We start from the raw sequence: 24,742 nt of genomic DNA on the forward strand, positions 1-24,742 counted from the left end.
TTGGGGACAAAAACCTGGAGTTGGAACATGGTTATTTTAGATGAGAGTTTCATATTTTGATAATTGTAGTTTTGATTTTTATCTTAACTCCTAAATTTCTTATCCTTAATTTTTTATTATTGTATTTTGAATTTTAAATGAAATTTGTAGATTTTATTTTGATTTTTTTATTTAATTATTTTTGAATTTTTATCTTACATTATTATTGTTATTTGACTTTGATTCAAGATTTTGATATGTTAAAGTTTTCTTGGGATCTAGCTTAAACTTGGATAACATTTGTAAATTTGGGCGTAAGTGTTTCCTTTGGTGATTTTTATGGTGTTTTAGTGCCTTTTAATGGAAGATCAAATCTTATTTTTTTGTTGTTTTTTTAACGGGTTAAAAAAGTCAGGGTTTCATTTTTATCCTACTTCTAATGATGGCAACCACATAGTGCAACACTCATGGTGTCCTAGTCCTAATTACACTATAGTTCCTCTAGCATACTTTTATCTAAGGCATCTATGTATGGGTATTCTAGGTGTGACGCATGGAATTGATAGGTGGGTTCTACACTCAAAAGTTCTAGTCAAGTTGCTAGCCTTCAAACCTCTACCCATGGATAAGTGGGCTTCTTTGATTAGTGGCTAGTTTGAAGGTTTTGGTGGAACCTTTGAGGACCAAAGTCCAGAGACATGCACCTACTATCCTTCCTTTAATAGGTAAAATGGGATTTTGATTCTGTTTACATGAGAGTGTGTGAATTGTGAGTGTTCAAGCATGCAAGAAAAATGAATAGGAAAGCAACAAAGAACAAGGGGAGTATATAGCCACATGTTCAAACTTACAAGCAATTGTAATTTCAAATTTTTGAGTTGCTATATACTCCCCTTTGGGCCACATTTGAACATGTGGCAATATACTATCCAGGTGACCACATTTGGGGATTTAATAGAAGCTAAGTTCTCTTGATGTATTTTAACAAAAACAAAGAAAAGGAAAGAGTAGAACAATAAATAAATATAATTTACTCCTACCAAAAAACAAGGATAATCACATATAGTCATAGAGAAAGAGAAAACTACAAATTCTTAGAGATTACCAAAAGAATAGAGGGGGTGAAGAAAAAACAAGGGATGTGATTTAGGTGCAATAAGACTGAATTAAAGTGCGATGGATAGGTTTTGAGGTGCAATGAGCAGGTTCTAGACTACGATAAGCAAGAAGGAAGATGCGATGAACAAGTTTTGAGGTGTGATGAGGAAGAAGGAAGGTGCAATGAGTAGGAAGGGAGGTGCGATGAGCAAGTTCTAGAGTGCGATGAACAAGAAGGAAATCTGATTTTGATGTTGAGGTCTATGATTGGACTGAATTCAAGTGCAATTTTGTAGTTCTGGGTTGTGGAGGATTAAGAGAATGTGTGTTTGGCTATTTAAAATGCGATGAGACTGAGAGGTGAGGTTTTGGACTTTCTAGGTTGTGATGAGATGAAAGAAGTTACGATTTTGAACTTCTGAGCTGTGATTGTCATAAAGGAAACAATGATTTTGAACTATTGGGCTCTGATGGGATTAGAAGGTGTTGTGATTTTGAACTTCTTGGTTACAATGAGATTGAGAGAATGTGTGATTTCAAATTTCTGGGTTGCGATGGGTTGAAAGTAATTGTAATTTCAAATTTTTGAGTTGCGATGGAATGAAAGGAATTATGATTTTGAATTTCTGGGTTGTGATGGGTTGAAAGGAATTACATTTTTGAGTTGTGATGGGGTGAAAGGAATTGTAACTTTGAATTTCTAAGTTGTGATAGGGTGAAAGGAATTACAATTTTGAAGAATATGTGTTTAGGATGAGACCTTGATCATGATTTTGGTGAAGACACGGTTTTGGGTGTGGTTTTAGATATGATTTTGGAAAAGGTACAATTTTAGGTGTAGTTTTGGGTGTGATTTTGGCACAATAACGATTTTAGGTGAAAGTTTGGTTGCGATTTTGGCACATAAATGGTTTTGGGTGTACAAGGAAGAGGTCTATCATGCCAATAAACGCTAAAACACGGTTTTGAATCGCATTGGGAATGTCTATCACGCCCAGCCTTCTTGAGATGCGATTTTGAATTGCAACCCAACAAGTTTTAAGTTCTTAAATCTTCACAGTACATAACAGAAAAATCACGAAATTGAACCCGAATAACACCCTATGAAAGTCCTAATAATTCCTAATGGAGCCGCCAGTTGTAAACTCTGGAAAGCTCATGGCCAATTCAAAGAAATAGAGTCGCCACCCATTTTTTAGAGGAAATGGGCCCTCATTTTTAGATTCAAAAAATTGATTTGCTTGCTTTGATAGTAACTCTACCCTCCATGGGAAAAGGCACACAACCGAGATAATTTGAGTCCTAAGGATTGGGAGAGGGAAGGTATTAGGCACCCTTTCTCTATGTTGCTATAGAAACCCTATATGGGAGTTGTTGAGCCTCGATTTCTAATGAAGATAAACAGAAATGGCTGTAGGAATTTCTTAAGTCTGGAGGAGCATGCTTTCAACTTCTCCTAACACCAATTTTGAGGTGATATTGTCGAGTCTTAGGTATTGATTTACCTAAGACCCTTACTTCTCTGCCTTTATTTTCAGTCAAGAATAAATTACAAATGATGGTTCTCCAATATTTCAGAACTTCAAACAAAAACTAAAAAAAAAAACTAAAAAAAATAGAGATTACGAAATCAGGTTGAAAAGTTAAAATGAAAGACTTACCTTTTGCATGTACCTTGTCAAAAGTTTTCCAATAGCTAGGGATGAGATAGAATGAAGATTAAATGGGTTCTTAAGCTAGGGAGTGCTTCTGGTTGCAACAACTTTTGCTTGAAAATGGAGGAGGTAAGTTTGGAATCTGAGGTTCAAAGTACCTCTGAATTTCGGGTGAATAGAAGTTAATATATGGGCTAGGAGAGAGCTTTCTTCTCTCTTCCCCATCCTCCTTTCTAGCTCTCTCTCTCCCTTTGTCTCTCTCTCTAGTTCCCCCCTCTCTCTTTCTATGGACCTCTCTTTAAGATTGAGTTAGATCAGTATTTACAAAGAAATAGAAATAATGATGTGTAAAAATGATATTTGTCATGCTCCTGCAATATGTAAAAATCTGTTCTCTGTCAGTTGCTTCACTAGAGATAATGATGTATATTTTGAATTCCGTTGTGATTGTTGTTTTGTGAAGGATTATATGGGGAGAATTCTCCTACGAGGGGTTAATAGAGATGGTCTATACTACTTCCCATCTTCTGCCACTGTCTCCACATCAATCATCTCCATAGGCGTTGAATGGGGAGCGAACCACGGTTCAAGGCTGGCATTTATAGTTAGGACATGTAGCTCTTCGGATTGTGTGATAGATTATTTCTTAGTTTGGTCTTCCTTACAGTTTAGATAAATCACTTAGCTCAATTTGTGTGTCTTGTCAAATGGGTAAAAATCATAGGTTATTTTTGTAGTCTTTTTCTTTTCAGTCTAGGAGACCTTTATGGAGGTGTTTGGTTGTGAAGTTTGACGTGTTAGGGTTTTTTGGGTCTCAGAATACAATGGTAAGGTCTGATTGTTCATATGAAGTTGGGATAATGGATGGTGGGTAGGCACGTTTTAAGGTGAGGCATCAAGTAGATAGTTCTGATATGAGAAAGATATGGTCAGTCTTGGTAATCATTCAGGGCCATTAAAATGGGACATTGGTGATTTTGTGGTTGAACATCGTAGATTTGTGGTGGGATTCGCTAGTTGACTGCTTCCTAGTGATCTTGAGGTGAGGTGTGTGTTGGATTTAATTTTGTGGAGTTAGAGTTTGAATATCGCATAGATCGGGGCCATTAGAAAGGGAGTTGGCATGATGAATGGTGGATATTTGGAGTTTAGTCATGAAAATTGATGTATAATGTCTAGGGGTGGTGTTTGATTAGACGTTGATGTTGATCTTAAGGTTCTTATTTGTCCCATAGATTGTGTCAAAAGAGGGTATTTCAAGGTTTTGGAAAGTTTCATGTTTCTATGTTTTTGGGGTGTAAAAGGAGGGTACATAGAGGTAGGGTGAAGGGATTTAGCAAAAATTGGGTGCTGACAATCATCAATTTTGGAGTTATGATAATTGGGAGCAATTGTACAAGCCACAGTAGATAATTCTCATATTTAGTTTTATAAGTAAATAGTGAGTAATATTTGGCATAGTAGTGGCAGACTCTATTGTTATAGAAGGAAGCAATGAGTTGGCTAGTATTGCTCTTTGCTCTTAGCAGCTCCTACTTGTTAGTAGCATTAGACTAGGATTAGGATAATCCTGAGATAATCTCTATCATGATTAGGATAAGACTAGGATAATCACACTCCTTAGAGTCCTAGTCTATGCTACTTGTTACATCTCACTTATCTTGTACAATCATAATTGTAATCAAACTCTAACTCTAATCAATATAAATGCATACCTAGGATCAGTTGAAAGTCACATTGAATCATAGAGTTTCTTCTTTATTTATTATCTTGTTTTCTCTATTCTTTTCATTTTAACTTGGTATCAAAGCTTATGGCCACCGATCCAGAAGCAAGAAATGTAACCTCCAATATGGGTAGCAGTGGAGTTATGTCGAATGGAAGCTCTTCAGTTCCTTCAATTCAAAATGTTCTACATTATCTCCGATTTAAATTATGAAGTGATAATTACCTACTCTGGTGAGCATAGCTTCTACCGATTCAGAGACATCATCATTTGATGGAGATGGTAGAAGGCAAGAAGAAACCGCCACCTCAGGAGATTGAAAATCCAAATGGAACCAGAACCATTTCAAGTCCAGAGTTCAAATGATAGTGTGATCTTAATCAGCTCATGTTGAGTTGGTTAGTTTCATCACTCAATGAAGGTGTGATGGTGCAAGTGGTCGGACTCTCAACCTCAATAGAAGTTTGGGGAACACTAGCAAAAATCTATTCAACCTACTTTAGGTCAAGGATTCTACAATTGAGAAGACAACTTTAGAGTCTAAAAAGGAATCTCTATCCATCTCTGCATAAATTCAATGGGCAAATCAATCTTCGATAGTCTCTCCACTGTCTATGAATTGATAACCAAATATGATCTCATTCTTTTTATTCTCATTAGTCTTGATAGTGAATATGATATCGTTGTTATTGCTCTTACAAATCATCCTGATGTTGATAGTCTTGGTATTCAAGACATTATGGGATCATTACTCAACCATGAATTTTAGCTCAATGAGCAATCTCGTTCTCTGAATGATGGATCTATTAATGCTAATTTTGTTGGTACAAAAAATAAAAATTCCTCACATCAAGATAAACCCAATCAATAGTTTCCTAAATTTAATAGTGGTCGCAAAAGGGGTAGGGGTCGAGGACCCTTCCCATTCAGTCATCAGTAATTTTATCAAAATAATTTTAATCAACAACTGTGGTTTCCCAATGGAGGTTGCAGCAATAAAATTCCTAATATTGTTTGCCACTTTGCAATAAAAATGGTCATGGTACACTACAATGTTGGAAAGCCAGGTATGCGTTTGGTTTCCAGAATGATAACTCATCTAATGATCCTTTAGCGTTCTATGGAGATTTGCAGGCTCCTCATTACCAGTTCATCAACCCCCATAATGGGAACTTGACATTTGACCCAACTTGGTATTTGGATTTGGGTGCTACTCACCACATGACTCCAAACATTGACAATTTACGGAACCGGTCAAAGTATATGGGTTACGATCAAGTTAAAGTTGGTAATTGGCAAAGTTTGCACATACTTCATACTAGGAATTCTTCTCTTCAATTCAATCACTTTGCTTTCAGTTTAAATAATATTTTTCATGTTCCCGCAATATTTAAAAATCTGATCTCTGTCAGTTGCTTCACTAGAGATAATGATGTATATTTTGAATTCCATCGTGATTGTTATTTTGTGAAGGATTAAACGGAGAGAATTCTCCTACGAGGGGTTAATAGAGATGGTCTATACCACTTCCCGTCTTCTGCCACTATCTCCACATCAATCATCTCCATGGGTGTTGATTGGAGAGCGAACCACAGTTCAAGGCTGGCATTTACGGTTAGGACATCCAGTTCTTCGGATTGTGTGATAGGCTATTTCTCAGTTTGGTCTTCCTTACAATTCGGATAAGTCACTTAGCTCAATTTGTGAGTCTTGTCAAATGGGTAAAAATCATAGGTTATCTTTGCAGTCTTCATCTTTTTAGTCTAGGAAACCTTTAGAATTGATTTTTTCAGATGTATAGGGACTAGCCTCAATTAAATCAAATAGTAGGCATTGCTATTATGTTTTATTTTTTATAATTATTCAAAATTTTTATGGATTTATCCAATGAGTCAAAAGTCAGAATTGTTTGATATTTTTCTAAAATTTAAGTGGCATGTGGAAGCGTAATTCAATACCAAAATTTGGTCTTTTCAATTCGATTAGGGAGGAGAATATCACAAATTATCCAAATATTTGGAGTCACAAGGTATCACTCATCGCATCACCTACTCTCACACTCATGAATAGAACGGAATGGTTGAATGGAAGCACCAACACATCATTGAATCAACCCTCTCTCTATTGACCTCCTGAATCTCTCGCATTTCTTCTGGGTAGATGTGGCAAAAACTGTAGTTTATCTCATTAATAGGCTTCCTACTGCCTCTCTTCATGGTCGATCTCCTTGTGTGGTGCTCAGTACAACCACATTCATAAGGGGTATCGTTGTTTTCATTCGGCTTCTAGAAGATTATTTATTGCAAGACATGTTATTTTTGATGAATCCTTATTTATGGGTATTCCACATCATCTTCAGCTCCGGAGGTCCCTTTCATCACTGGGACTTTTATTTTAGCACCACCTCGGCATTCCGATTCTACAAATATTTCTCCCTCAACAGAAGCCGCCAATTGCCAAGTCCTTTACATACTGCACCTTCTGATTCCTCTCTGACTCCATCCAGCATGGCAGAATCTACTCTGACTCAACAACCTATCACTTCGGTAACTACTCCTATTCGATTTCGCAACATTCAAGATATTCTTGATAATGCACTAGTCTTTTAGGCCCTGGCTCATTCCCATTCTACGATTACACATTCCATGGATAGCACATTACTAGTTCATTCTCATCAGATCTCGAGGTATCCTCTCCCTAACTTCATTATCTCTTTTCTTACTTCCCAAGAGGCAGAACCTCATTCTCACACTGAGGCCATGAAATCCCCTCATTGGCGTGATGCTATGCAGAAAGAATATAATGCTCTAATTAGTAATGGGACTTGAGAACTTGTTCCTTAATATTCTAATATGAATGTTATCAGCACTAAGTGGGTATTTAAAACAAACGAGACATCCAGATGGTACCCTCAACTTCTATAAAGCTTGCCTTGTAGTATAAGGCTTTAATCAAATCCTGGGTCTTGACTTTTTTGACACGTTTAGTCCAGTCATTAAACTAGTAACTATTCGTACCATACTTTCTCTTTCTCTCTCTCACAATTGATCGGTTCATCAACTAGATATCAACAATGCCTTCTTACATGGCCTTCTAGATGAGGACATCTATGTTGGACAATCCAAAGGGTTTGAAGATCCTTCTTGCCCTAATCATGTCTGCCAACTTCCTAAGGCTTTGTATGGTCTCAAGCAAGCTTCTAGAGCCTAGTATTCTTGACTTAGTAGTACTCTTTTGTATATGGGTTTTCAAAATTCTACTGTTGATCCTTCTCTGTTTATTTTTTATCGTGATGACACTAAATTATTTATTCTCATTTATGTTGATGACATTATTCTCACCAGGAACTCATCCACTACGATTGATCACTTTTTGGCCTCTTTATCTAATATCTTTCTATTGAAAGATTTGGGTACCATGCACTATTTTCTTGGCATTGAGGCTCAGTACAATTCTTTTGGCTTACATTTATCTTAACGGGAGTACATTTTTGAATTACTTCTTCACACTCATCTTGATGGCATCAAATCCGTCTCCGCTCCTATGGCTACTTCAATAAAACTATCAAAGTTCTCTAGCACGCCTCTTTCTGATCCTACAGAATATTGGAGTGTGGTTAGTACTCTCCAATGCATCACTTTAACAAGGTCGGATATCTCCTTTGCAATAAACAAGGTATGCCGGTAAACAACTTATCCTATTCTTACCGAATAGTTAATTGGATTCGAATTCGGGTATGACCTGATTCGATTCAATAAATATCCGAATTCGACCAGTTATTTAATTCCTATACATAATATATAAAATATTTTATATAATTTATATATAATAATTAAGTTATATGAAGAATTTATATATTTTATATCAATAAAATATTTATTTTATATATTTATTAATTATCTAAATAATTAATTAATCAAAATCGAATTGAGTCAAATATTCGAATATTTAATCAAATTCAAATTCAGATATTAATTTTCAATATTCATTGGATATCGAATCAAATTTAGATATCGGATTTTCTAATCGAATTCGAATTCGGATATTGCCTGATCTGATCCGTTTACACCCCTACTTGTCTACCAAAAAGAAACTTCAAAATTTACACATTCCTTCTTCTGATCAAGATGCTGGTATATTCACAAAGCCACTATCATCTTCCCGGTTTGATCTCCTTTGGTCCTAGCGTCACGTTGCCCCGTTCAACTTGAGGGGGTGTGTTAACAATATTAGATCAGGATTAGGATAATCCTAAGATAACCTCTATCAGGATTAGGGGCTCACTTATCCTGTACAATCATAATTCTAATCAAACTCTTACTCTAATCAATATAAATACATACATAGATCAGTCGAAAGTCGCACTGAATCCTAGAGTTGCTCCTTTATTTATTATCTTGTTCACTCTATTCTTTTTGTTTTAACACTACTGAATGACTGGTGTTGTTGCTGGAAGGTATTACCGATGTTCGAATCACACACGAAAACAATGGAAAGAATAAATTGGCTCCACCCAGAACCGTGTATTCATAATAGAATTCAAATAGAAGTCCAACATTCTTTTTGTTTTAAGCAGAGTTTCTTCCTTTTCCAATGGGACTAGCATTATCTGGAAATTAGTGAAACATAACTCAAATGTGAAAGATGGAACTTTGAATGAACCAGTGATAAAGCAATATATGACAATGACACCTTTTAACTTGGTTAAAATATTTACTAATAAATACACCTTTGGTTATATAAAATTAAAGTATACCTTGTGAAATGTAAACCAATGAAAGGTAGGAACGCCACAGTTCTGAAATATAAACCAATGTAGACCAGGTCATATCTTTAAAGTAATTGGTTGAAATTTTGATTTAATGTGCCGTAAAATAAACTTTGAAATACACCATAAAGTCTCTATTTTAATATACCAACTAGTGAATGATCCCGTACTAAGTACGGGGAAGTTTATATATATATATATATAAACAATAATGATTTTTATTACCATTTTTGTTACTGTTTATAAAATGCCATTTTTTAAGACACACATACAGTCTACAGGTCCACATAAATTGACCCTTACATATCAAACTTGTAAAATTATACGAGTCATTAAATTCAACTTGAACTGTTTATTACTTTAATTTAACCATAAGTAATTTGTTATAATTATGATTTTTAGTTAATTCCTGAAATAATAATTGCTTTTATATTTCTTTTAGTTTAACAATAATGGATAATTGAAAGTTTATAATTTAACTTTAACCAAATGAAATATTTATTGGAGAATAATAATAGTATTAATTATAATTACTTATAATAATAATAATGTAAATAAGTAGCACTAATTATATATTTATAAAATAATTAATACGAATTAATATAAATATAAAATGATTTTATCCCTATTAATAATTAACATTATTAAAATACTTATTAATTATCACAAATTAATTAACGTTCCGAAACAATAATTATCATTGTTATAATTAGGAATTAATAATCAGTAATTAAAATTTATCAGGAATCATTATTATTAGTAATAATTAATTATAACTATTGATAATAATAATATAAATAATGACTAATAATGATAATATAATTAATTATTTCATATAAATGTGTGAATTATAATTTATGATAATAATTCTAATATAAATAATTAAAAATAAATATTTATTTTCAAAATAATTAATATGAGTTAATATAAATATAAAATGACTATTTTCAAATTATTAATTACCATTATGAAAATCGTTATTAATTATAAGAAATTATTATCAGTAATTATTTAATATCAGTTATTAAGTATTAGTTGTAATTATTATAAGAAATTATTATCAGTAACTAAATATTATCAATGAGTTATTATTATTTGTAATTAATAGCTGAAATTAATTAATTAGGAGTCGTTAATTATTATTAGTACTCCTCTCTCTCAAAAAGTTGACTCATCACCATTGTCATCATCAATGACAACAACTTGATAAATACATAATTTGATAAAAATAGGTAAATAACATTAATTTATTTTTTATCTTTAGAGAAACTGAATAAGATAAAAATAAAATGGTGAGCATTGCAAATGAAAAATTATTTGGATTTTTGAAAAAAAAAACATTTTTGAACATAAAAAACCAATTATTCAAAAATAAGGTCATTAATCAAAGAGTATTTAAAACTATTCAGTAAATAATGATTTTAAGAAATTAAAATTATTAATTATTTATCTATCCGAATTAAAATGTGTAATTTCAGCAAATAATTTTAAGTAATTAAAATTTTCTATTAACATTTTTTAATAAATGAGTATTATTAATAGATTATAATATATTAATAATTATGAATTCAGTAATAATTAAAAGTATATTATTATTATTAACTAAAAATATATTCTTATTATGTGTGTATTGATTTTGAAATCAGTAATATTAAAGTATTATTATTATTATTATTTTATTTATTTTTTTATTAAGTAATTTATTTGTTATAAATACGATTTTTAGTAAAATAATTAATATTAATATAAAATGATTATATCCCAATTAATAATTAAATTTATTAAAATAATTATTAATTATCATTAACTAATTAACATTCCGAAGTAATAATTATCATCATTAGTATTAGTAATAATTAATTATAATTATTGATAATAATAATAGTATAATTATATTAACTAATATAATATTATTAATTATAATTGCTTATAATAATATAATTAATTATTTCATATAAATGTATGAATTTTAATTTCTGATAATAATTATAATATAAATAATTAAATGATTATTTCCAAATTATTAATTACCATTATGAAAATATTTATTAATTATCATTAATTAATCATCATTTCGAATTAATAATGAGCAGTATTGTGAGTAATAAATTATCAGTAATTAAGTATTAGCAGTAATTATTATAAGAAATAATTTTCAGTAATTAATTATTATCAATAAGTAATTATTATTAGTAATTAATAGCTGGAATTAATTAATTAGAAGTAGTTAGCAATAATTGATTAGTAATTAACAATAATTATTACATAGATTAATAGTTGCAATTAATTAATTGAAGTAATTAACAATAATTATTATTAGTAACCAATAGCTAGAATTAATTAATTAGTTTAGTAGTTAACATTAATTAATAACAAAGTTTCTTTTTTTTTTTTTCAGGAAAGGATTGAAAGTGGGAGCTTTCCACTTCTCACAACTCTACATGGTGGTAGACTCCACTCTCCATGTTAGTGGACTCTTTTCTTGAACTACCACTAATCAGAATTTGACACATATTCATTTTGTTTAAATCATTGGAATAACAGATATCTGAATGTAAATGAGTCACATGTGTGTAGGGGACTTTGGCCTGAAACATTGTTACAAACATGAACTTGGGCCTGTCATTATATATTCTCAATCCAGTCCTCTCATTTGGTCAAGTGCACAAGTCTAGAGGGAAGTGTACGCCTTGAGACAAGGCACACAAATACTGCTTCAAGGCTTAAGCTCCAAACCCCTTGTTTGATGCATAGTATTCTGTTAGATGAATTCCTTAGACCCATATTTCTCATGTTCAATGGTGGCCCATTCAGGCCATGGTTTTCAAAACTGGACTGGACCGGATGGTCGGACTGGAAAAACTGGGAACTGGTCACCTGGCTGGTTCCGTTTTCCCCAAAAGTCAGATTTCCCCTCAAAATCGTTGGTTTTGGTCAGTGAACTGTTGAACCGGGCGGTTAATCATTTGAACGGTTTTGACTTTTTAAAAAAAATATATTTTTTTTTTATTTTATTTTTCTGTTAGAACGGACCCGGTGATCGAATTTTAAAAAGCATGATTCAGGCCATTACCTTAACCTTTTGAAAACATTATTTGTTGTGTGTAGATGATGTGGGTGGTATTAAGAAATACCTGCTTTGTAATATCAGCTTATTGTTCTGTTCTTTTTTAACCGCACTCATGATTAGTTTAGAAACAATTTCTAGATAAAACCTACAAGCCTTTAACCCTGGGTTGATAGAGATGTGGATAAAAAATAGACAAATCAAACCATAGATCTTTTAATTGACATTGTTATCTAGTCTTCTTGCCATTTTTGACTTGAGAAAAAAAAAAAAGAAAAAAAGAAAAAGGATTTGGGTCCACAAGCGTTTTATGTTGGACTTTGCAAGGGATAAAAATGACCCGAGGTGGACCAGACCTAAAAGGGACCACAAATTTCAGGCCACGGAAAGGGATGGATCAATGGAAGATGAAAAGTTGCTAGATGCTAGCATGAGACCACAGTGTTAAATTAATTGAAGGCAGAGAGAGACGGAGATATCTAGCAATCGTTTGCTTGCAGAGAAGTCAATGGAAGACGCCTATGATGTAAACCATGATATCTAGCAATCATGTTGATATACGCCAATATCGATTTTCCAAATTGCTTGGAAGTGTATGTAATAGCTAGAAGCATCTTGTAGTCTTAATTGGTATCTTCGTACTTTGACCAATATGGGCCCCATCTCAAACATCTTGGTTCTTGGACAAGCAATTAATAAATAGGAATTTTCATTTTCTGTTCGGCTCTGGTTCCCTTTTAGGAGTGCCTATATTTGATAAATAAGTATAGGTTAAGAGCAACTTGTGGTGGTTCAGTTACTAGGATTTCTGACTCGTTGTAGGGATCAAATCTCGCTGCCATCAAGGGGTAAGGGAGGAGTCGAGTCCGGATTGTCTGTTCACACAAACTCTACCCACCTAATATCGCAATTATGCATGGAGAACATCTCATCCTCCTATATAATATTATGCGAGGGGAGATGTTCCTAATTCACGCATAAAAGTAGTGCATTGTAGATAAACGTGAACAGAATTCTCATGGGCAAAAGGTCTGGGCTCAGAAGGGAATAAGGATGAATATCCCTAATTGTGTAGTCCCATAAAGTAGTGCATTATAGCCTGAGTGTTTATCCTAATAACTGCTTATAATTATTTGGTGAAAAAGTGTTTAATTTAAATGAAAATGGTATAAGCATTTTGAAAATTATTTTGGGGGTTAAAGATGGGCCAGAAATGAGTCAACATTTTCAGCTTATTCAAAATGGACCCTTTTTTTAGAAATGCATAGAGGTGGTTATTGATGTGGTCCCGGCCTAAAATAAGCATTTTTTCAATAAGTGTTTAAAAATATGCACTTTTATATTTTTGGTATTTTAATGCAATACACTAATAACTTTCAAGGTAGGTGGTAACAGGTAAGGAGATTTTAATCCACATCTCCGCTTAGGACTATCTGGCTAACGTATCAACTGGAACCACCACTCAGTTAGTCCAAATTAGGGGCCTAGTTTGATGAGCTGGTTTCTTTTGAGCAAAGCTAAGAATTCATATTTCTCTTTTGAGCAAATCAAATACTAATTTTTTTTCTTGTATACATGGCTTGCAAAATGCACTAATTTAGTATAGGTGTAGAGGTGTAAAGTGGATCGTTGCAGGCCACCTGCACTATAAAAGGCCGTGCTTACCTAGTTTGGAATCCCTCAAAAGGGAAAGCCAAACACAGCCTGCAGCCCGAGACCAGGCAGGCCTGTTCCATGGGCCCTTGGTTGTACTGGGTCATGGGCTTGTTCCCTTTTTTGTTTACTTTTTTTTTTTTTGCTAGTTATAAAATAACAAAAAATTGAAAATAAAATTTCAAAAATTTTATTTCATTTGAAATTAATGTATACAATTGATCATATATGAACTAATAAAATTGAATTAGAAAATACAATGGAATTGGAATAAATAGTATAACAAAATTGAAAATGAAAATTTACAATGGGATTGAAAAAATAAAAAATAACTTTTAAATAAAATTTAAAAATATATATAATAATTTTAAAAATATTATATAATTATTGAATATTCAAAAAATTATAACTTCAATATTTTCTTTTAGTTCCACCTCCTCCATCTCCTTGATCTTGATCTTCATCATCTAGTGAACCATAACTTGAAGTGCTATGTCCTTGATCTTGTAGTTTGTCATCTACATTTAGCCAATCCTTCAAACATATGTATATTTTCATAATTTCATCATTTATACAACTTCTCTTGTTATACCCTAGTATTTACATTAAAAAAAAAAAACGATGGAAATGTAGACACTGAGATTAGTAGATCATATGCCATAGTAGTATATCTATCTATCTATCACTCACACCCAAAGACATAGAGCTGTAAAGTAAATATGATATATAATATACAATATATATTATATTATATAATTATATAACATATTTTATAAATATGTTATATTTCATATAATAAAATGTTATCTATATTATTTGTAATGTATTGTAATAGGCCCAAAGCCTGGCGGGACCTTTAATACGTGGACTTGGACTTATATTTCAAGCCTAGGGTTTAGGTTGGGCTTGGGCTATAGCCTTTATCATATGTTCTAAGCTATCCCTACATTACATGGAGGCTTTGTTTGCATTTCGAGAAGTTATTTACTAGGGTAAATGCACTGCTTCTTGGAAAATACTCTGCTGCGTAAGTGCATTTACTCATGTTCTTTCATTTCTCAAGTAAATAAGATAATGACCATTTTATCCATAATAATCCGTTATTAAAAGGGTAATTTTGTTTCATCCAAGTGTTGGCAACTTTCTCCCCTTAGGTAGAAAAGTTACTTATCCATGGGTATCACTTACCCCAGGAAAAATAAATTTTCTGTACATAAATCTGAAAAAAGAACATAGATATCTTGGTCAATAAGATAAATCCCATTGACTAACCCCCCTCAAAATCCAAAAAAAAAAAAAAATCAAAACAAACAAACAGGCCCTGAGTAATTGTCTCTCAAAAAGTGAACTGTAATACACTCTTCTTATTTTCACTCATATATTTGTATTAATGCAAATAAAATTGAACTACTTGGAAAATAGCCTTCACAACTTATATTCCTTGTATGAGGACAAAAACATCACGCTTATAGCCTGTAATCATGTAACATCATCATAGGTTGCATTAAATTCTTGCCCACAGTAAGGGTGCAACTTGGGTAGCATTTGTTAAATTTTGAATGTCACGTAGACAGTTACAAATTGCAATGATGGATTGGATGAGTTTGGATCTCCTTTGCTTAACGCTTTGTACTAAATTGTACACCTGAGAAATCATCAAAACTCATGGGGCGGTTTTGATTGGTTAAAGTCTAAATTGTGGGAGATTGAGATTCGGGTTGGGTTAGTTTTTTTTTTTTTTTTTTCTTTCTTTTTAGCCTAGCTCCATTTGGAATTCACGAGTGGAATTATATTAATTTTGCTTCCAACTTGATTTTGTGGAGATAAAACTGATTGGCCTTAACAAAGAACATGGAAGCATGGCTTCGTACATTTTTCATATTCTGCTACAGCACCTAAAGATTTTAGCCCCTAATTCCAAATTCACTCTAACCCAAACGTAATCTTAGGGTTATTTATCAACTGCCACACCATTAAATTCATAATTTTTTTTTTATAAAATGGGGGTATTTTTGCTTTCAAAAATGAAATCATACAAAATTAGAGAACATCCCATAAATGTATGGTAAAATTTCCATTAGAATTGGGCCCAATTTCTTGTGTTAAGGAAATGGGTGCATGATTCATAGACCAAACTTATTACCTACAAGGTTCCTTTGATAAACTTTATTTTCTATTGAACAGTTAATAAATGAAATTGGATAGAGAGGAAGCTTGGCCAATATAGAGGACGCCGTTATCATCATCATTGTCATAAAATATAATGAAACCAAGGTTCTAAATATTGATATCAAGCTGCACTTTTTTTTTTTTTGGTTTTTTTTTTTTTAAATTGATTCGAAAGATTGATTTAAAGTTCATCTACTCTCTAAACCAGGTCAGACCCTGAAATACCCACTGTAGAGATGTATCGAAGGTCACCGATACGATACATATTGACTAATACACCTTGATACGTTTTAATATTTAGAACATTGGGCGAAACCCATCAAACTAAACGGGAGGTCTAAAAAATATGAGGTAGAACAGAAGAATAAGAAATTGTCTCTATCTAACTAGAGTAAAGGATAATGCCCCATAGGTATACTTACATATGGAATGGCACCCACCACTCTGTTGGAATTTGACTCAACGTTTGATTAGAAATGGATGGTTGATGTGGCATTTCATGCACTGTAGATTCTTCTAGGTGGGGCCTATATAGGGCAGGCTACCGACAAGGGACTACTGGCACAAAAGCAGGGAGTGAGGAAGGAAAAAGGAGCACACTTAACTGGTTGGGTCACTTGAAATTGATGATGACTTGACCTAGAATTGTTTTGTATATAATTACATGGATTTCCTTCACAGGTTATTGGTGGACGACAAGAATGGAAAAGGTTGTTCGCCCCATCAATACCATTGATGTGGCATACGGCAAAGAGCATGGAACTCGTCATTTTATGTGTCTCATGAAAATGATTTTTACGTCACCTCATTGGATTGACTTAGGCTTGGTTAAAGCAAAATGTATGGAAAGGAAGGAAAAGGTAAGGAAAACCTATATACAAGGTTTGTAAAGGCTTTCTCTTTTCCTTCCTTTCCCTACTTTTTCCTTCAAATCAAACACAGTTTTACTTATAGTGGTAGAGTCCGGATCTACTCCTCACAGGTACATCCCACGGGAACATCTCCCATAATTTTATGTTATTATTCATGGGAGATGTCCCCAAAGGGTGAGCAGATCCCAATTCATAATGGTGGCGTGGTGTATGTACTATGCAACTATACCTAAGAATTCTAAAAGTAACTTTAGTCCAATCTTATCATATCTACGGTAGTATTCACCATTACAATCAGATTAGACCACCTTACTTTTCTTGTTAGATCACCATATAAAAGAGTAGGGAATGAACCACATGTATCAGTAATGTTCATTTCTGAGTTCATTACTTCTAATAATACCCTTTTTCTTAGACTTGGTTAATTTTTCTTTAACATAATCAATGCTGACACCAAAGTCGAAGTTATCTAGGATGAACCAACTTCTAATATTTTTTATACAGATATGGCATAAATATTTGTGCAACTACATAGAAAGTTGAATATGCAAAAGACTACGTTTAGTATCAATATTTAGAGAAAGAAGAAACAAGGCATACGTGGAATAATCAAGATCTAAAAGACAAAAACCATCAATTTAAGAATTAAAACCAAGCTGAGAATTATAAATTAAGCTTATGATTTTATTACTAAAACAAAATTTAAAACCCAATTAGTATAATTTGAAAACTAGAATTAAACGAATAAGAATAGCTTCAACTACAGAGTTTACCCCATTTCCTATGGTGATGATCTTTTGATCCCCCACTGGTTTTAAGGAATTTCTCATACAAAATTACAAAATGGAAATAGTGACTCCTGTCTTGACTTCGATCCAACTCGGTGCAGGTTTTGAGGAGAGTATGGATCGAGAGGTTTGGAGAGACGAAGAGATACAGAATTTATAAAATTTTCTCCAAAAAGCCATACCAACATGATCTTAGATGATGTGAAATGTAGACATAGATCAAATTGGAACGTGATGCTACATAACATGTTGTGAAACTGTTATTTTTTTCTGAGGCTCAGTTTGGAAGGAATATAAATATAAATATGTACAACAGTGCAAAACTTTGAATTTTATATTATTTTGTATGTACTTTTACTGTACATATTTATACTTGTACTCTTTCAAAACTGAACTAACGATGATGGAGTACTCCAACCCTTTGCGCGCATTGAGATAGAGATCATGTTCTCATCTTAAATTGAATGAATTCCAGCGACAGCGTACACCACCTTTCAATAAAAGTTCTCCATTCAATCCAATGATGGCCATGCTCATAATCTCTCCCCCAAGATAATTTCGAAAATTTAGACTCGGTTTTGTTGAAACTGACTCGCTATCGTCAACCCAGACAAAGAATTGTTGAATAAGGACCTCGTCTCCTCGGCAGTGCTGTTTCTATCCTCCTATTTTCTATTCTATAAATGCGCTCAAAAGTGATTTTAGCTAGACTTGGAAGTCTCCCTTTGTAATAAAACTATAAGAGGTACTCCATTTTCGGAAATATTTATTTACCCAGAGCCAGAGAAAATTCTGTGTGAAACCCGCGACAGCCTAGCTAACCTACTAATGTTTCTCAAGAAGAAAAACCTTTTTTTCGCCTCTATTGACTCCTCGACCTGATTCGGGTCTTATTATTCTACTCCAAAGATTTTCCTATCAGAGAGAGAGAGTTACAATTTGTCAATATGTAACCAAGTAACTAACGAATAGAAATTTATCCATTTTAGACAATAAAATTGTTGCAAGCACAGCTTCAAGGCTGAAATGAAAACCAGCAGTTTCGAATTAGCAGCATATGAAGTTACAGAAACCATGCAACAGTGCGTGCAGCGAGTCTGGTTTTATCGAACCAATCATGAAACTATACAACCAATACAAATTGTATTTACCTAATTAATTACACTTTACACACCACTCTTCTTGACTGAAGGAGGCCAAGACAACCTCCTCTGGCTCAAGCCGTCCGGGTGATGAGAATAACCCACCTCACTACTCTCGTATTCTGCTTCTTGTCTCTCCAACTCTTGTCTCCTCCGGCTATTAATAACCAAGTCATCAAAGCTTGGTTCCTCTCTCCAAGGAGGTGGAGTCACACAGTCAGAGTCTCCTACTACTCCTTGAGAAATATCCCTGCTGGGTGTAGAAGGCAACAAGGAAGAAGAATTACCCACTCGCAAATTTTGCAGTGTTGCAAATGTTTCCCTCATAGCAGACATGGCTTCAAAGAATCGGGTACATGACGCTAGAGCAACAGGAATTGGTCGGAGCATTTCCTTTATCAACCAACCAGACAAAAAACAGTAAATATATAAATGCCAATGCGTACAAAAACTTTATTGTGAGTTTTGTTATTACTAGTCTACAGCTATAGGTGCAACTAATATACAGGGAGCGCTACTCATCATGGTCAGTCCTACCAATTTGTGGAAACCTATGGTTGCTATCCGCAAATAAGAGTTTGGTAATTCTGGACCAAGCCATAAAATTGACACCAATGACTGAAATGTGGTAGAATTGAAGTATATTTAAGGAGCTGAAAGAACAAAATAAATGCGATTCCTAATTTTAATACTCGATTCATTTTTCTATGTTGTAAAAATGATTCTATTGCCAGATTGGTCAATGTGCACACTAAAAGAAAGGGAAAAAACATAAAAAGGATATCTATGTAAATTTATCTTTGCAAGACAGTAGTTGCAAATGCAGATGAAAAAACATACCCCCCATATAGCTGGTGGCTCCCTGAAGTTCTGGCTCCACTGAAAATCTGTGACAGATGCTGTCAAGGCCCCATAATCACTTGCAGCCTTAAGCAACAGTTCTGAAAATTGTTTCTGCATTGACAGAAACAAACAATGTCAGTACCTGCAAGTTCGCCTGAAATTAGGATATATCACTGCAGCCTTTATATGGCGAACTTTAAGGTGCCATCAACTGGACTGTACAGCCTTTATATGGGAATGGAAATTAAAATCATCTGAAACATGATTTGTTTTGCTGAGCCAAACAATTGGGATAAGGTTATATTTCGCTGTTTCTGTGAATACCAAAACTCAAACCTAGGTCTCTTGGGTAACAACTTAACCATTCTTGCCACCAAGGATGGACAAAAATGGTATGGCAGCAAGCTGAAAATTGTTTACGGTGAATAAATTTTTTGTTGTCAAAGGATCAGGAAGTTTCATACATACTGTTAAAAAACAAACAAAAAAAAAATGATAGCACAAGAATTTGGCTAATATGAGTATTTTTCTCATTTCAAAATTAATCAGACCATGATACAAGTTTTGATCTTTCTCATGCCTGATATTCTGCTTCCACTGGAATGCAATCTAGTGAATATGGTTGTTGAAGTCGAGCAATGATGCGATCCTGCAAAATAGAATAATATATCAAATAATTCATAACAAATAGCCATTTCATTTACAAGATTGAAGAAAACGAAAATAGAAATGATAGACAAAAGAGAAAAAAAAAATTAAAGAACAAAATCAAATATAAGAGAAAGGTAAAAAGTATTATTTCAAAAAAAAAATTGATAAAAGTATTACTGACAGGGAAAAGAAAATGTGATTTACGAGTCTGTAGAATGTGAGAGCATACTAATAGTTTATTTAGATCAAATGTATAAAAAGAAAACAACATATAGCCCCTACACAAAAAAGGTACTTCACTCTTTTGGTAAATAAGAGGAAAAGAGTTAGGGTCTGTTTGGTTTGCTGGAATAGGGGTCTGAAATCGGAATCAGAATGGGCTATTCCGATTCCAACTGTTTGGTTGGGTGGAATCGGAATCCCATTCCTATTCCTGCTGGAATGGCATTCCCCCATTTGAGGGAATGGCCATTCCCTGCCCCTCCCTTGGGAATGAAATCCCATTCCTGCTGATTTTAATTTCCATTCCCATTCCTGTCTGAACCAAACAGACTCTAGGAATGGACCATTCTAATTCTGATTCCGGAGGATTTCGCTTCCGTTTCCGATTCCGGTTCCGGTTCCAACTACCAACCAAACGGACCCTTAGTCTTATGCCTGTAAATCTCAACAAAAGAAGAAGATTGAGGGAGGGGGAGGGAATGGCCATCCCCTCAAATGGGAGATTGCCATTCCACCAGGAATGGGAATGGGATTCCGATTCCGCCCAACCAAACATTTGGAATTGGAATGGGCCATTCCGATTCTGATTCCAGACTTCCATTCCTACGAACCAAATGGGCCCTAATTCTGGGTAAGGAGATGAAGAAAAAATCTTTCCCAAACACTTGGAAAAAGGATATTAAGATAAAATTTGAGCCCAATAACAGAAATAACTTGACTCCACTTTGGCAACCTAAAGAAGTCCTTGAGAGAAACTCAACCAATTCAATCCTACTGTATTGAATGAGAATGTTAACACTGTTACACCAGTTACTAGCTGTTTCATGGTGTACCCTTAGGATCCCTGAATGTCAAGATAACTGAAGCGTGACTAATGGAGAGGTCTCCTTGAGAGGGTTTGGAGTTAAAGATTCAGCACAAAGAATACAAACAGGACTGATGAAAAACACCTATAACATCACCATATAAATAACAATTGAATAGCTCTCCCATGCCTTTACCCACGAAAAAAAAAAAAGAATAGCTTCCCTGATGTACCAGCTCACTGTTAAATTAATTAATAAATTTTTCTGTTACTGATGAAAACAAAAAAAAGAATAGCTCCCATACCTTCAGGTTTCTTATCCTACTTTTGATGCAGCAGTAGAAAAGAGAAACAAACAGGAAACCCAAAGCTATCATTTTTGAAGACCAAAACTTGGAATTCCAACCAAAGTCAAATTAGTTACAATGAAAGCCAGATAGATGTATTGCCAAATAATTACTTTATTCTGAATAACATCCTTCAATATAGCAGTAGTCCTTGCCAGTGATTCACACTTCTTTTCCATTTCACTCACATGCGTTAGATGTGCAATATTCTTGTCGTCCTAAACATTAAAAAGACAAATCAGCCAAATAAGTAAATTATAAAAGGGTTTAGAAGATGATGTTGAAAGCACAACGTAATGTCCAATGGTTAATCAAGAGCACCTTCTCTGCTTGCTGTAAAGGTTTGTATGGGTTTGAAGGAGAAGGAAGGGACAGGTTTGTATAGGTTTCCCTCCTTTCCGTTCCCTTCTTTTCCCTACCTCTTTGTTCAAACCAAACACAGCCTTAAGGTATGATGGAGAAAAAGAGGAAATTGTTGTATATCGTAAAATGAGTAATTAGATAAGTGTACCTTTCGACCTTGGAGCTCCACTTGCAAATCTGCTATTTTTCTTTGTACGGTGGTTAACTCTCTCAAGACCTTTATCAAATCATCACTCTTGTCACCAGTATTGGCAGACAAGCTTTGCAGATCTTCCTACAGAAAAGTGGACAAACTGCAGTATTAGTTTTAATAATGACAAATGATCAAAGGAACCAACCCAAAATGGGGGGTGAAGGATGCCGTAGCACAAAATCCATTGCAAAGAAAATGATCAAAAATCAACAAATTTGAACATATGATTCTACTTGAACAAAAAAGATTGGATGTGAAATAAGAAATGCAAAAAGCAACAATGCGACAAAAACTAATAAGAAATTCTTTTATTAATAACAAATGATTAAAAGAGAGCTTGTAAATGATAGAAAAAAACCTGCTGCTAAGTGCTAAAAGCAGAGAATAAAAACAGGTAACATATAACTGCGCAAGAACCAAGAAGTTAAGTTATCTTGCCCCCACCCATCCCAATAGCAGTTAAGACCTCCAAACCCCTCTTCTTGCAGGAGAATCAGATAAGGCATTATCCAATCTGGGGAGCCACCTGAACAAGCCATTCAAATGAGAAGCTAGTGCTCTGGTCTCTAATTCCCAAAACTCCATTTAAAAATTTATTTGCCAGAATTTTGATGGTTTCTCTCATGAAGATAATTTTCTTCCTTTTGTCAAAAAAAGGCTTTTAAATTAAATCACACCACACCATCCATCATTCTTGTCAGGATACAGCATTTTACACCATATCATAATTAGCTGACTAATAAGGGTAACAATGTAATTTGACTTTTATTATGGAGATTTAGTATAAAAGGTAGATACCATACGTGGCATGGACCTCGCTGCTATGCCCCAATTCTCTCTTTTCTTCATTCTTCTTCCTTCTCTTGTACTCTATTTCATCTCTAAGATTACGACTTGGAATGGAGCCATCTTCAAGGACAGTCTTGACTGTCCTTCAACACAGATCATATCCACATTTAACTTCCTAAATTGTGAAACAAGACCAGGAAGGTCTGTTGATTAGGAATGATACTGTTTAAGATGGAACATATTTCTGAACATGCAGAAGTGACAATTTGAAGTCTGGCTAGTTTTGAGTTTTATGGGAGCTTTTTCCATATCTATTTTACTGCCCAACTGCTGTTCTTCATTATTTATGATGAATTGTTTATGCAAACTGTTAAGACCCGAGTAGCAGCAGACCCAGAAGGAAGGATCCAGGCCCACTACTCGCAAAGCCCAAACTCAGGCCGCTCCAAAGATCACGCGCACCAAGCCTCTGCTGTGGTTTGTGTATCTGTATGATCTCTTGAGAAGGGCAGAACAGAATACAATAATCGTCTTCTTCTCCTATCTTTCTCTTTCTTCTTCCTCTCTTCTCTTATCTTATCATTTCAGGAAGGTGAGCTCCCTCGAACCAGCTCCAACTCTCTCAACTCAGTTGTGGTTCTACCAAATGGTATCAGAGCCACCCAGATCCATGGATGCGCATATGACAAGGCTCGAAGACAGTGTCAGTCGCCTTGAAGGAAGTCAGAGGAATCAGAAAGGAGTTCTGGCCGAGCTGAAGGTGATTTTAGACAGGCTTGGCACGATGGTTGGTTCTCTAGAAGAGCGTAGTCGCCAAAGTCCTTCCGTCATCACTCATTTCGGAGAAAATGGAAGATCAAAGCTGATAGAGAGCATTGGAGAGGCAATATCGACAACGAGATCATCACCAGGCGTTGAGACTTCAACTCTAGCAACGAGCTCAGCATTGTTAGGTGACAAAATAGGAGAGGTGGTACAAAAGGGCAGTGTGAAGACTATAACCTCATCCATCGTTATCCATGTAACTCGACCCCTGGTCCCTGTTCTCTTCCCTCTCACTTTCTCACTTAAATTGAGCCTGTCCATACCCAGCCCAGGTCCGTCTCAGTTGCTCAACCTCTGGTCATCATTTTCGTTGGCGGCAACCATGACCCAACCCATCTAACCATGCCACCTGAAACTCGTCTCTGTCCATCCTCCAATTTTACAGATCCCTGTTCTTTCTCTTCTTCTAGGGCTCCCTAGTGACAACTACGAGTTCTAGTTCATTATTGGAGTTAGGCCTGGTGATCACAGAACCTTCGACCACGAAGATCGCGTTGGACGTGTGCTTGTTTCAACCAAGTTGTTACGATGTCGACAGATTCTCTCCATCATTGACAGTGATGCCAAAATAGCTAAGGCAAACTCAATGATTTGGGTTTTGGTTCCAACAGGACCTCTAGACACAGGTCAACAACGAAAGGGGGAAATGATGGGTAATGGTGAGAATCCAAGCATCTTTAACATAGTCGTTGCTCACCTTGTCCATTCTAGCATCTCCAATAGTGCCAAATCCTATATCTGGGTGGATGTTGTTTTTGTATGTTCAGGCAATTTGGAGTTGGATTAA

At 34.5% G+C, this 24,742-nt stretch overlaps 1 protein-coding gene across 15 annotated transcripts in view; it reads right to left on the reverse strand.

Moving 5' to 3' along the window:
* Positions 1-18,797: 18,797 nt before the first annotated feature.
* The window catches only part of LOC148874455 (AUGMIN subunit 2-like), a 45,244-nt gene continuing 39,299 nt past the window's right edge, over positions 18,798-24,742 (reverse strand). For all 15 annotated transcript variants that reach the window (XM_088960489.1, XM_088960494.1, XM_088960493.1 and 12 more), the window contains 5 exons: positions 22,297-22,422; positions 21,899-22,003; positions 20,341-20,409; positions 19,758-19,871; positions 18,798-19,310 (listed from right to left, as the gene is read on the reverse strand). In XM_088960489.1, the coding sequence (XP_088816615.1) occupies positions 18,942-19,310; positions 19,758-19,871; positions 20,341-20,409; positions 21,899-22,003; positions 22,297-22,422 (783 nt within the window). In that variant the 3' untranslated portion in view covers positions 18,798-18,941. The remainder of the gene's footprint in view (positions 19,311-19,757; positions 19,872-20,340; positions 20,410-21,898; positions 22,004-22,296; positions 22,423-24,742) is intronic.

This window comes from Nelumbo lutea, chromosome 1 (genome assembly GCF_056320005.1).
Source record: "Nelumbo lutea isolate HS-2025 chromosome 1, American lotus-T2T, whole genome shotgun sequence".
In the NCBI taxonomy this organism is placed as follows: domain Eukaryota; kingdom Viridiplantae; phylum Streptophyta; class Magnoliopsida; order Proteales; family Nelumbonaceae; genus Nelumbo; species Nelumbo lutea.